General features: G+C 49.5%; 2 protein-coding genes across 3 annotated transcripts in view; one reads left to right on the top strand and one right to left on the bottom strand.

Moving 5' to 3' along the window:
• Positions 1-1936: 1936 nt before the first annotated feature.
• Positions 1937-8210, bottom strand: AHSA1 (activator of HSP90 ATPase activity 1). Of its 2 annotated transcripts, XM_024192810.2 has the most exons (9): positions 8028-8210; positions 7197-7387; positions 6912-6994; positions 6352-6469; positions 5380-5468; positions 4843-4977; positions 3687-3788; positions 2820-2871; positions 1937-2327 (listed from the first exon to the last, which is right to left on the bottom strand). In XM_024192810.2, the coding sequence occupies exons 1-9, from the start codon at positions 8105-8107 to the stop codon at positions 2155-2157; spliced, it is 1023 nt and encodes a 340-aa protein (XP_024048578.1). In that variant the 5' UTR covers positions 8108-8210; the 3' UTR covers positions 1937-2154. The 2 variants fall into 2 exon arrangements, with proteins under 2 accessions (XP_024048578.1, XP_024048580.1); XM_024192812.2 differs by lacking the exons at positions 6912-6994; positions 8028-8210 and having other exon boundaries at positions 7197-7318.
• Positions 8211-8373: 163 nt separating this feature from the next.
• Positions 8374-12049, top strand: part of VIPAS39 (VPS33B interacting protein, apical-basolateral polarity regulator, spe-39 homolog) — a 20531-nt gene continuing 16855 nt past the window's right edge. The window contains exons 1-3 of the mRNA XM_026651473.2: positions 8374-8567; positions 9123-9212; positions 10213-10313. Coding sequence (XP_026507258.1) covers positions 8565-8567; positions 9123-9212; positions 10213-10313 — 194 coding nt within the window. The 5' untranslated portion in view covers positions 8374-8564. The remainder of the gene's footprint in view (positions 8568-9122; positions 9213-10212; positions 10314-12049) is intronic.

Below are 12049 nucleotides of genomic sequence, written 5' to 3'. Positions count from 1 at the left end.
CCTTGGTTTTTTGTATGCAGGCTGAGGGTCTGCCCCAGGGGCAGGTTTTGAGCATTGGGGTTACACAGACTGTTTTGTTGTGGTAGGGTTTAATATGACCTAGTACGCTGGGGGAAAAGCCTCACAGAGAATGACAGCATCTGCAAATGGGAGGATGCAGATTTGACCTCATGCCATTCACAGCAATAATTCATTCAGTGATTTAGGCTCCTTTCATATCCCTTGGCAGGGCCTGGGGTTCATCACTGGCACCTGCACTGCTCCAGCTGTGGCAATGTTCCAGTGTTTTAAATGACCAATTGTGTTGCTTTGCTGAGTGCAATCAATCAGACTGTGCCCAGGCAGGAAACTTTGCAGCTGTGCACTAACTTAGTCTTTCTTAGCAGCCTCTGAGCAAGACACTCTGCTTCCATGGTCTTTGTGCTTGTGGGCTGCCTGTCCCACAGGAGTTGTCCATGGGCCATTCTGTTATGGCAGTAGCAGGATTCCCAAAGCAAACTGGGGTTTGTGAAGAAGAGAGCAATTAAAATTCCACTCCAGCTGCTGCCCTATTCTCCCCCACTTCCTAACCCTGCAGTGGCAGGTGATTAGAGCAGCCTGCCTTGTGGTACTCCATATCCAGCTGTTATGATCAAATCCTACTTTATTGGGGGGCAGTGCTGCCACCCCGTGGTCAGCTGGGTACATAGCTAGCACACCCCTAGTGAGGATATGTTCAGACTGAGTCAACTTGATGCTACAACAATCAGCATCACTTTCCTCCCATCACAGCTTCTGCCTGTGAGTTTTCCCATCGCTGTTGGAGGGATCTGCTAATGTTAGCCTATTGCAGTCTATTATCAGCAGTGCTGTCTTGGAAAACAAAAGTCACCCATTTACATATGTTGTTTTTGAACAAGACAGACAAGGCTGCACAAAGGGATCAGTGCATGATACAGATCAGAGGCACAACCTCCCCTTGAATTTTGTGCTTGCATGTCCAAGACAAAGGGGGTAGCAGAAATGATCAGAGGAAGACACTAATTATTGTAGGAATAAGACCTAGAGGGGGCAGTCACAGTACAGACTACCACAAAAGTACAAACAGCCTCCAGCAGAATAAAAAGTCCCCTCCTACCCCTCTCTAATATTGCATGACTCTGTGCATGGGGCCATTGGTTACATCTCTGCCAGAGCTCAGGGGGGATGTAGTAGGGCTCTCTGTTCCTTCCAGGACACTGGGGGGAGTAGTGTTGGCAGTAGAGAGATATATGGGAGAAGCTCACCCTGTTCTGAGGCAAAAAGAGGCCTTGTTTCCTGACTGATGCCAGAGTTAAAACCCACAGGTAGTTCTCTCTTCCCCACCCCTAGAATTAGCAGAGCTAGTGCAGTTCAGCCTGGGGCATTGCCCCGTTGTGGTATCCTCTTGGGAACAGGCCCTACTCCACTGCTCCCCAAGCAGTTTGCTTTGGCCCAAGCTCCACACCCATTCCCCATCCTCCTTGAGGGGGGAGTTTTCCTAGCTGTGGTTTGGAAGAGCTGGAGAGTTACTGATTTTCTTGGACTGTAAGTGATGTCCATTCTCATGAAGCAGGCCAGCCTAGTGAGTGGGTGAGACTAGCCTGGGACTGTGTGCAGGGAGGGGCTTCCTGAAGAGGAAACAGGAGCAGGAGGGGGTTTTAAACACTCCCTCCCTGGCATTTGGTCCATTGCTGTTTACCGGTAGCAGGCCTAGAGGATCACTGGACTCTGAAGCTTGCTGCCTTGAGCTAACACTGTATACTTGCTGTGGGGTTGGTCCCTGTTCCTAAAGCATGAACAAGTAACTCCTGCTGAGGTTGGTGCTCATCTCCATGAGCAGCACCTTTCCAGATACATCCCTGCCAGTCTGGCCCCAAACTCTCTAATATCACACTCAATTGAAAGAATCTCCCTTTGTTTTTTTAAGTTACGTTTATTTAGCAATAAAAGTATGTACATGTAAGAGAACCCCTCATTGACTCCCTTGTGGCAGGAGACATGCACAAAGCAGTAAGGGGCTACAAGCAGTGCTGCTCAGTTGCCTTCCTCATCCCGCTCTTCACAGCAGCGGCACCAAAAAAGAAAGGAACAGACGAGAAGCAATCAGTCCACACAGCAGAATCTTCGGACAGAGACTCTCCCCAGCAGCTGATGTTAAAACAAGCGGGCACCGTAGCCAAACGTCTGTTTAATGCCCTCAAAGTAGTAGCGCTGCCACCCTTGCTTTGTTCTCTCCTCCTCACTGGACGGGATGCCCTTCCCCTCCAAGCGCACTTCTGTTTCGCCGCCTTTATCAGTGAAGTTCAAGGTAACAGTTGCAAAGTGCCCTAGAAGAGCCGAAGGAAATCCCCACATCAGCACCGGGCAATAAGGCAAAAGCCCTGGACAGCACAGCCACATCCTCACCCAACATGGCTGGAGAGATCAGCACGCCCGTCCCATCACCAGAGGGCTCAGAATCCCTCCCAAAACCTTTCCCTGGTGTACAACCCCTTCCCTCATGTCTTGCACGACAGTTGCTTTCCTTCCACGCAGAGGAGGAGGGAGAGTGTCCCCCTCAACACTGCTTGCAAGACTGCCAAAGGGGTTGTGGCAGACAGCCTTGAGGCAGAGCATGGTGCTTCTGCAGTGTTCCCAGTCCATCCATTTGCCCAGGAAGCAATACGGCCCAGGGTTACTGTGGTGTTATGATCACCAAGCAGATAGTGCAACCTAGAGAACCACCCCCAGTCAAACCAGCCAGTGTGCAGCCATGGCAGGATTCATTCAGTTACAGGTAAGGGCTGGAACTCTGCAGTCTGGTTCTTCAGGCTACCTACCAGATGGCCAAGATTTAAATCTCCACTTCATAACAATCTGCTTCTCGGGGACCTAGGTAAAGAGAAAGGAATGAATGGGAGCCGTTTGCCCTCCCAATCCCGCTCCATACCATGTTAGCCAATGCTCAGAACTGAGCATGACCCAAAGCTTCAGACTCACTTCAGAGACTCACAGAAAGCAAAACTAGAGGGAGAGGGACTCTTAGAGTCCCTGTATCCTGTTATGTGAACGCTGGGCCCCGTTAGGCTGAAGCACTGAGGGGAGGAGAGATACTATTGCTACCACAACAATTCAAAGTATTATCTCCCCCATATACAATCCTTATGGGGATTGAGTTCTGAATGCTTCACGTCTATTTATATACTAGGTGTTACTATAATGAGGCCCTAAGATCTGAACCCCATTATGCTGGGAGCTGTACTAACATAGTGAGACAGAGTCCCTGCCATAAAGAGCTTGCAATCTACATAGACAAGACAGACAATGAGTGGGAGGAGAGACAGAGGTAGTATGACTTGAACTTATCCAAGGTCACAGAGCCAGGAATAGAAGTCAGATCTCTCAGCTCCCAGAAATGAAGAAGACCTTAATTAACAAGGGTGACTGTAGGAGAATGGCAGTCATGAGGGAAGGAGTTTCAATCAGGGAGATGAATAGAGCCCTGCAAATCCACGGATAGCTGCATCTGTGGATGCGGTTGTATTGTTTACCATCTTTGCGGATGGGATGCGGATCCAAATTTTTGTATCTGTGCAGGGCTCCAGATATGAGGTACAGAGCAGACGGATAAAAGACTGCAGGGAAGGTGTGACTTGGCTACCAAGGCTCCTTCTGAACAAGATACAGCTGCACCAGCTGGTACTCACTAGATCAATGAACTTGCCGCTGACACTGCCATCTAGCAAGTGGAACTTCCCTCCTTTATCAGCCTCTATGATTGCCGGCGCGTGGGTGAAAGCCTGGACCAGCTGCAGAGAGACAGGCCTTGTGACATTGCAGGACTCACGTTACTGGAAGCACCACAACCTTCTCCCTATAACCTGCACCAGCTGTTCTGAAACCTGCTGGCAGGGGAGTTGCTGCTGCTGAATGCCTCCCACCCCAGCACAAGAGCACTCGGCTCTCTGGAATAAGCGCTTGGCTGAAAGCTTAGGGTCTGCATTTTGAGGATGGGGGACGGAGCAGCGTCTCCACTTTCTAGCCCATTTCTGAAGAGCTCCATGGGGATGCGGACCGAGGAAAAGCTCCCTCAGAGGCAGGAAAGCAGGATTTGTGCTCTGAGGCATGTAATGCCAGCACTCCATTGACAACGTGTTTTGCCTGCTTTTCACAGGACGGGGGACATGCCAGATCTATAGAGGGCCCCTAGCTCTCATTATGCCCTTTCTACCAGTTTCTCCTATGTGCCTGTAACATTACCCCCCAAGACACACTCGTGTGAACTGGTGATCCCCAATTAAAGCCTGGCTCTCAGGGAGCGGGATGTGATTTTCCAGAAACAGAACCGGGTACTGGGGCCTACAGAGACCCCACACGCTTATTGTCATAGGCAATGCCACCGCTAGGGCTGCTTCCCTGCAGAGAGAGGACTGGAGGTAGGCTGGCATCAACAGCCTTGTAAACCATGCAGGGAGAGTGAACACTTATAAATTGGCAGTTCCTGTGGTTTAACTCATCTATGGCAGCCAGCATAGGAAAGTTGTTTAGAGACAGTTAAGACCAGCCCTATAGTACAGTCTCTTGTCTAGTATGCCATTCCTCCCTCCCCTCCTCCCCCCCACCCCCCAAAACAGACTATGTGCTTGATGATTACTTTCAGGAGGCCAGGACACTGCCCCCTCTACTCCTGAGCTGGCAAGAGAGTCAACACCAAGTGGTTTGTGTGTGGGGAGGTCTCTCTTCCCCAGAGGAGGCATCTGCTGCCAAATCACTCCTGAGCAGCTTGAGTCTAAGCTGTTCTACACACAGAAGTGTACTACTCCCAACTCTTCTGGGCCCATCTCCCCGACCATGCTGGTTTACCTCCTGTGTAGTGAACACTCTGTAGAGCTCCTCAGGAGATGTTAAGAAAGTGTCCTTCAAACTGATCTTACAGGTGGGAATCTTGACGCCTATGGGTTTTGACTCAGGCGCTGCAGTGACAGTACTAGCAGTGGTCTAAGGAAACATTAAGAAGCACAATGTTGAATTATATGCTTAGTGCTTACACAGCACTTTATAAACATCTTATTTCCCAGAACCCTCAAATAAATGCAGTTGATAACACACTTAAAGAAAAGGAATGAGGATCTTGGAAAATTTATTTAGGAGCTACCATGCTTCATGGAATAACAAGAAGTTTTAAGACTAAGCCTTGTTACTGACTATACTAGATTTGAGTTAGGGAACATCCCACATTACAAATTCAAATACCCAGGCCAGCAATCACAGACTGCATCCACTGCTGAAGATACTGTAGAGTCTAAGTAGGCAGCTTGACCTATCACACACATCAGATGCACCTAACATGCTGCTCCTTTCTCCAGGACTTCAAGAACATCTATGGGATGTTTTATTTACCTTGTGGTCTTCTGTTTTAGCTACCAACTGAGGAGCTGGCTCTGTTTGCTCCCCATTTACTGTAGGTAAAATCATGCCTTGGGTGAACTCTGAAAAGACAGAAATATGCAATGAACCTAGCAAAGATCAGGTCAACGTTTTAGCTGCTCAACATGCTGTAGGACACACAAGGCTGCAAAAGCCTGACCCAGGATTAAGGTCATGACTGGAAAGTATGTACTGAACAGAACTTGAGTCCCTAATGTGAACTGGGAGAAGGGTGCAACAAACCCCTTGAGGGTGCAGGGCCACCCATTTCAGGGAGATTTGAATTCTGTGTATAAGAAGTGTGTTCAGACTGTCAAAAAAGATTATTGGTTTACATCAACAAAACTGCTGCAAAAATCTCAAGTTGTCAGTTCACCTCAAATCCAGCTAGAGCTAGATACAGTCTCTATGTATTGTTAGTATCTTGGAAAAGAGGAGCACGTGGCAGACAGCTAGTGCCCCAGAAGAGTCAATTATATATGGAAAAGGAGACACCACATATTTCTTTGACAAGTTGAAAAAACAGAGAGCAAGACTCCATCATACCACAGTAATGTCAGTCACTGTTGCCTCAGAGTCTCTCTCCTCTATCACTTACACATGAACAATTGTTCTGTCATCATAATCTTCTCAACAGCTGGGCTTCAACTCAGTTATGGATATGCTTAGCTTTACAGGGTGCCATGGAACACCCAGTCTGTTTATCCCCCCAGGCTAATGGAGGTAGAAGTGGATACAGTTACTAAGGTAAGCTAGAGAGCTTGGAGCTCAGTTTACTGCAAAGACTTCAAAAAAACCTCCTGCCCTGGGTCATCTGATTCCAGTGCAGCAATGAAAAGGTAACTATTGCTGTAGCTTCCCACTGAAGAACTGTGGGGAGAGTTGCTTCCACCTCAGCTGCTATTTAGCAGCTGCAGGGGGGTTTCCTCCCTCACCGTTATGTACCTGTTTTGAGCGTGCTGATGTAAGTGCTCATTGCATTCCTGATCTTTTTCATGCCCTCTTGCTTCATCAAGACCATTAAGTTGGTGTCAGGCTCATCTTTGGCAAGGCTGATGGAGATCTAAGCAAAACAGACAAAGGCCTGGTGAACAAAACCACAGTCACATGGTCCTTTTAAGACAGGATTTAACATCATAACTAATGCTTCAGCCTGGAAAGCATTTCCAGAGGAAGCTATGAAGAAGCTTTAATACCTTTGTTATAACTCGTTGCCTCATGTGCTACCAGTTCACAGTAACTTCTGCACCTATTCAACTGTCTATAGCTGCTATGGCTCCACTTCTGACCAAAATCAGTATTGAAAACCAGTTCCCTTTAAGCTAAAACATATGCTGCTTATCTGGTAGAGGTGCAGGATAAACCTAGGTGGTCTACCAAAGAACAATGATGGGCTACATCCTTATAGGGCTGCTTTAGAGAGTTAAGCTGGGAATATTTTGTGCTTTGAGACCCTTTGGTAATGAAGTGGCACAGTCAGCAGTATTAGCCATAACTGTGCTTACCTCAATTTCATCAACATCATTTTCATCCGAGAGGTTGGGAATCTCCACATGCCCCTTATACTTCACTCCCGACTTTGAGGTGCCTGTAGAGAGCAATTATACTCTGATTAAAAAGGCTTGTTCGGTTCAGCTTTCCTTGCTCTGACTGCTGCAGAGGGGCAACCTCATAACATTTCTCAGAAAAGTGACTTTCCGCTGACCCCCTTTTGGGAAAACCGTGGAAAACACTGTCCATAACCCTGTACTAGACCCTTGCCCTGAAAGAAAACAGAGACTATAACTCACCTGTCCATGACAGCTTGACATTCCACTCGTAGAAAAATATTAGCTTCCCTTTGCGGTTGTTGATGGATGCTTCTCCATCCAGTTTACTCACTTCTGTCACTTCACAGGCCCCCTCCTCATTCTCTACTCTCACCTCCAGAAACAGACCTTTCAGCTTCTCTGTAGACCAATTAGAAGCATCCCGTTCAGTCCTGTAAAGATCAAAGTGGTGTAAGAGCACTTTGGAAAATGGACTGCAACAATGTCTAATAACTGGCTTTTGGTGTGTCGCTGCTTGAACACAATTAGTATTTCTGAAATATTGCTTTTGCGCTCCCCACCCAATCTCTTTCCACGTTATCCTCCCTACACCGAGAACGGTCTCTGATGCGATGTCCGACGCATCATCCCGTGCTCCCTTCACTTAGCCTGCTGCTGCGGAGATCTAATCCCTTCCCTTCTCCCACCTGGCCACGCACCCACCCGACTCTCCCAACATTAGGACGGATGCACGGGGGAAGGGGTCGGGACAAGATGCTCACACCCCGTGACCGATGGGTCAGGCGGCTCTCAGTGACGACCCTTGCCGTGCCCCCAAACGCTGACCGGGTCCGAGGCATTGGGCTCCCCTGAGCAGGGGCCTGGTGGTGCCGCAAGTGCCGTGCACGCGGAGGGGCAGGTGCGGTGCTGCCCCCAGGCAGCCTCCCCACGCTCGGGAGCAGCCTCCCCCCGCACGGACTGGCCCGTTATCGCGTCCTCAGGCAGCGATCGCTGCCGAGCATGGAGCAGCCTCCTGCGCCCGGCCTCGCTGGCCCGATGTAGCCAGGCCCGCGCCCCGCGCCCGCCTCTCACCAGTGCCAGTTGTTCACATTGGTGGCGTCCGCTCGCTGCTCCACGATCCAGCGCGGGTCACCCTCCCCCCACTTGGCCATCGGAGCCTCCGGACGCGCCGCCGCCGAGCCCGGCTCCTCCGCACTGCCCGCCTATGGAACCTACTAGAACCGCCGGCAGCCGCCTCCCGGCTTCCGCCGCCGGCACACAGTCCTTCCGGTCCCGCGACACGGTCCGACCGGGGCGGGGCCCCGACACTTTGGTTCCGGCTCGGTCGGGGCGCGCGGAGAGTTCTCCCTCCCGCGGCGTCTGGCCGTGTCGCTATGGACACAGCGTCCCCCGCTGCGAGCGCCCGCCGGCCCTCAGAGCTCTGCGCCTTCCGCCAATTGTGGCGCAATAATTTTAGCTCCGCCGCCGATGGGTAGCGGGATGTCAAAGCCAACCCCGTTTCTCGCGAGGCCTGTTGGGACTCGTAGTCCAAATCTCCGCGGACAGAGGCCCCGGGAACAAGGCAGAGGGCGGCGTGGATGAGACGGGAAGGCGGAAACTACACGTCCCATGGTGCTTTGCGCGGAGCTAACAGTTCCCCCCATCCCGGGGAGGAGGGCGGCACTCTCAGGGCAGTCGGGCTGGCTGGAGGGGCGGTGAGCACCTGTGTCCTGGGGGCGGCCCCGAGCCCCTTCCCTCTGTGCCGGGCGGGGCCTGCTTGGCCCTGCCGCTCACAGTCACTACGCGGCTGCTCGGGGCCCCGCTGGTGCCGTTGCCCCGGCCTTGGAGGGCCGAGACAGCCCGGCACGCCCGGCCGAGCAGGGGCCCCGGTGTCTGCCCTCTGGCGCAGCCGGTCCCCCCGTGCCAGTCGGGTTATTGACCTGCCGGGCCACGGGCTGATCTGATCCGCCACAGCCTCGCTTCGCACTATTCCCTTCTCCTCTGGCCGGCCCTGTGGGGCCACCCTCTTTTCCTGGTCAGGCGCTGCAGTCCCCTGAAAGCCCTGAAGTGGGGTGACCCAAGGGCCCTCCCTTGTAGGGCCTAGGCCCTGAAGTGCTGGTTCTGATCCAGCCTGGGGAGATTTGCCTGTCGCTTAGCACGTATGTTTCTCTTTGGCTGCTTTTCCAGATGAACAGGATGAAAGTTGACGAGGAGGAGTATTGGCACAGCTCCAAGTGTAAAGCCTTCACATTTGATGATGATGATGAGCTCTCCCAGGTATAGTCTTCAGACTGCATGGATTGATAAAACCCTAGAGACTCACCTCTTTCTTCCAAAAGATTGGAAAATGGAGAAATCCAGCTGCTTAAGGGCTCCCCTGCATACAGTTAACTCCTTTCCCCCCTCTGCTCGAAAGAAGCTGCACAAGACCCATGAGAAGGAACAGGGAATCTGAAAGGCATAAAATGTTGGTTCCTGCATTCTTCCTCAATTTCTCTATAAATCTTGGAGGATCTGTGTAATGTTCCTGGGAGGGGAAATAAGTAGAAAACACCAAAAAATATGGTATATTTTTCTTTTTAAAAATAACCATGGGAGTTGTTGGACCTCAGTTCCTTTTTCTAGTAGATTTGTGTCTGTTGTTGTGCGAGTAGACTCGTAGTAGATTTGGTCCCCTTCATGGCCATTTTAGCAAACTGGATCAGGAAAACTGAATTCCCTCTTGCCCTAGAGTCCCTGAGGATAAACAGCAATCTTCAAAACTATCAAGCAGGCACCTGTGCTTGGCACTACATTAATTGAAAATTTCAGAATTAACCTTTTAATGAGTTCTACTCACCGACTTAGTCTTGCTAGGCAAATAAGAGATAAGACAGATATTTCTTGTTTTTTTTATCTTCTGATTATCTGTGTGGAGATCCTTAAGGTCTCTTGGCATCAGGCCTCTAGGGCAAATCTGAAACCTCATAATAAATTGAGGGTAAATGACCTTTCCAATGATTCCCCACCTGCATCTCCTATTAGTTTGAGGTATTTATAACTGACCACTCAGATGTTCATAGTCCTCAAATTCCATATACTGGGTGAAAAGGGGCTGATTGTTGGCCAATTGCCTTGTGCAGAAGTGTGGAACATCTTCCACTGGTCTTTCAGCTCTGTGGGGGCTGGGGAAGGCATGTGCAAAAGGTTTGTTTGGATGGGAGTGGGTCCAGGAAAGCCTCAGGCTACCTGAGTGGAACAGAGATGGTCTTCATCCTAGCCTTGTGTTTGTCCATAGCTAAAGGAGTCCAAGCGGGCAGTGAACAGCCTTCGAGACATTGTAGATGATGATGACGACCTTGAGAAGTTCAGCTGGAGTGGGGAGCCAGTGGGCAGTAAGTGCAGGGGTATCTGAAAGTTATGTTGGGGAGGGAAAGCGTATTAAAACATTCCTGTCTGGACTTGAGCTGTGCAGCTACTTTTCTTACTCCAGAGTCAGATCCCTTCCCCAGGAATGCTGGGATCTCAGAGTCTAATCCTCCCGCTTCCGATTCTTTCATGTAAACTTGTATCTGCCTGTGCCCATTAGAAGGAGAATGAGATGAGGTCCCCAGATGTCTCCTTTTGTACTCTTTCCATTTATACAAGTGGAGGGAGTTCCACTCTCCCTCTCCCACTCCCAATATCCAGCATAGGCCAGCATAGACTTCATCCATGCCTGGCATCCACCAAGCTTAGGTGAAGGAACTGCCAGAAGTATGACTGACAACCTATTACGCTCTCCTACGCTTGAAACCTGTTTCTCCAAAAATCTTTTATGCCAGTTCCTGCAGGACTTTGTTGGAGATGCTACAAGCTTCAGCGTGATGATTGATGGGCTGATGGGGTGTTTGAGGTACAAGTTTCAGTTGCAAGCAGCTGAACCAATCCATTTCAGGTGGACAGTTGGAGAGAGCTGGGTTATGACCCTCTGACAGCTGCTGTCCACATCCTTTGGGGGTCATGACTCCTGGATTGTTATAGGGAATAGCAGAGATCAAAGTGCAGACAAAACTTGCTCCTTGGAGCAGTCCTGGGGATAATCCTACAGTATTTTGAGGTTGTCAGATTCCTTAATGCTGAGAGTCCCCTTCTTGGATAGTTAATATCAGGCATGGCAAGCCGGTCAATTGACTGATCAAATAATGTCAATTGACTATTATTTGATCATGCTCAAATTTCCACTAAAAATGCCCTGATGTAGGTGGCAACCTATCTTTTTGATTTCATCATGGTGCCATTCTTTCATTTCTTAGAATTTCATTAGATTGTGTTTTTGTGTTTTTCTGAGTTAAAATAATTCCGTTAAGTAACTTGTTTTTTGTAATTTGGCATAAGTATCTATTTAAAGCTAAACCTGTTGGAGACCATAAAGTTTTACTGTTTTGTTACTGTTCTAATAAATTAGTGCTTTAAAATGTTTGACCATTTTTGACATTATTTGGCAATATTTGGCCAATATTTGATTGGTCAATTGACCAATTTTTTGGACCACTAAAATGCACAACCCTAGTTAATATTAGTATAATCTGCTCCCTGTGTCCCGTCCCCCCCATCCACCAGATCAACACATTCGTGGCACTGCGCAGACAATTGAAGTGTAATAATTAAAAACTTCCCAAACCTACGATGCTAGGTGCTGTGGCATCTTAGATAAAGGGGGCTGGCAGGGATGGCTAGCAACATGCCTGGGAAAGAAGAGATTTCATTCTTCTGAGAACAGAACAGGGATGGGGTGAGGCAGGGTTGTGGGGAAGCAAGGTCCATATACCCTAAAGGTCACCACAGTAACAGTTTAGTCCCTGCCAAGCTATGGGCAGGGGTGGGAGCTCTACAAGGTGGGTGATGTAGGAGCACAGTTTCCTGTTAAGAAGAAGCTTGGATATAGCCATGTCCTCAGGTTTGGACCAACCCAGTGAACTTAAATGTTGTGCATGGATCCCCCTACCTTATTCTTATTACCTGAGAGATCAAAGGGTTGCAGTGCTCCCACCACGCTGCAGCTAGTTCTTTTCACTGAGTCAGCGCTTCTCATCTTGCACCGCAGCTGCTCTTCTTGCTTGTGTCTCCTGTTCACCTTCCCAGTCAGCCTCTTC

The sequence above is a fragment of the Terrapene carolina genome, unplaced genomic scaffold (assembly GCF_002925995.2).
Source record: "Terrapene carolina triunguis isolate 2854851 unplaced genomic scaffold, T_m_triunguis-2.0 Scaffold96, whole genome shotgun sequence".
Taxonomy (NCBI): Eukaryota; Metazoa; Chordata; order Testudines; family Emydidae; genus Terrapene; species Terrapene triunguis.
The sequence above is the reverse complement of the archived record's forward strand: the minus strand, read 5'-3'. Positions and strand labels throughout refer to the sequence as shown.